The following is a 1,521-nucleotide window of genomic DNA, read 5'->3' as shown; positions in this document are numbered from 1 at the left end:
GCCTTGTTCCAGGTGTATCCCATCCCTGTCCGTTTCCCAGGTGGATCGCTCCTCGTTCCCGTGCGGGTGTTCCCGGGACGGCTGCGGAAACGCCTCCGGGCGGATCGAGTTCAACCCGCTCCGGGTCCGGACCCACTTCCTGCACACGCTGATGAAGCTGCAGCTGCAGAGCCGCCGGGAGGAGGAGGAGGAGGAGGAGGGTGAAGGGGGGGAGGAAGCATCGCCGGGTCCCCCCTGGGGTCCCCCGCAGCCCCCCGAGACTCAGGACTTCCAGGAGTACCTGGCGGAGAACGCGCGGGCCGTGCTGCACCTGCAGACGGCCGAGGAGCTCGAGAGGAGGAGGAAGGACGAGGAGGAAGAGTCGGGAGCGGGGGGAGAGGGCGAGGGGGGCGGAGGGGGGCTCTGCGTCCTGGGGGAGCACCTGGACGGCACCGCCTGGCAGGTGAGACCCGCCCCGGGCCCCGCCCACGGCCTCGGCCCCGCCCCGTTCCCGCCGGGAGCGCCCGGCCTGGGATTCCCCACGGAGCAGGGGGGGCCCCAGGTGAGCCAACAGGTGGGTCACCAGGTGAGCCCCCAGCTGTGCCCCCAGGTGAGCCCGCAGGTGGGTCCCCAGGTGAGCCCCCAGGTAGGTCCTGAGGTGTGCCCCCAGGTGAGCCCCCAGCTGTGCCCCCAGGTGGGTCCCCAAGTGAGCCCCCAGGTGAGCCCGCAGGTGGGTCCCCAGGTGAGCCCCCAAGTAGGTCCCGAGGTGAGCCCCCAGGTGTGTTCCGTGGTGAGCCCCCAGGTGAGCTCCCAGGTGGGTCCCCAGCTGGGCTCCCAGGTGTGCTCCCAGGTGAACCCCCAGGTAGGCTCCCAGGTGAGCTCCCAAGTGATCTCCCAGGTGAGCTCCGAGGTGAGCCCTCAGGTGAGCCCCCAGGTGTGCCCCCAGGTGAGCTCCCAGGTAGGTCCCCAGGTGAGCCCACAGGTGTGTTCCCAGGTGGGTCCCCAGGTGAGCTCCCAGGTGAGCCCCCAAGTGAGCTCCCAGGTGGGTCCCCAGGTGAGCCCCCAGGTGAGCTCCCAGCTGTGCCCCCAGGTGTGCCCCCAAGTGAGCCCCCATGTAGGTCCCCAGCTGTGCCCCCAGGTGAGCCCCCAGGTGGATCCCCAGGTGGGTCCCCATGTGAGCCCCCAGGTGAGCCCCCAGGTGGGCTCCCAGCCCTTCCTGGCAGTGGAGCCCCAGGCAGGTGGGACAGGTGGGATTGGCCCCGAGGAGCCTCCGGCTCCAACCTGCAGCCCCTGTGGGAGGGACCTGGGGGTCCCACCTGCCCCCCCTGCTGAGAGCGAGGGGGGGGCTCCCCAAAACCCCCCGGAGCACCTGGAGCACCTGGAGCACCTGGAGCTGCCCCCCCTGCCCGTGTGAGCGGCTCCTCCCGCTCCGGTGTTTATTCCATGGATTGATCCTTTACCTGGGGCTGCTCTGCACGGGGGGCTCACCTGGGCCACACACCTGAGCTGGGACACACCTGAGCTGGGACACACCTGAGCTGG

The 1,521-nt window shown here is 70.6% G+C and overlaps 1 protein-coding gene across 1 annotated transcript; it reads left to right on the top strand.

The window, feature by feature from the left end:
• Positions 1 to 34: 34 nt before the first annotated feature.
• Positions 35 to 1,177, top strand: LOC113980470 (cysteine/serine-rich nuclear protein 2-like; the record flags this gene model as incomplete). The annotated part of the gene is made up of 3 exons (XM_027707681.1): positions 35 to 541; positions 698 to 1,033; positions 1,118 to 1,177. Coding segments are annotated over 3 exons (903 nt in total), but the record flags the coding sequence as incomplete, so codon positions are not given.
• Between the last annotated feature and the right edge of the window lie 344 nt (positions 1,178 to 1,521).

This window comes from Neopelma chrysocephalum, unplaced genomic scaffold (assembly GCF_003984885.1).
Source record: "Neopelma chrysocephalum unplaced genomic scaffold, ASM398488v2 Primary Assembly neopelma1_94314, whole genome shotgun sequence".
Classification (NCBI taxonomy): Eukaryota; Metazoa; Chordata; class Aves; order Passeriformes; family Pipridae; genus Neopelma; species Neopelma chrysocephalum.
This window is presented reverse-complemented; position numbering and strand designations above follow the sequence as displayed.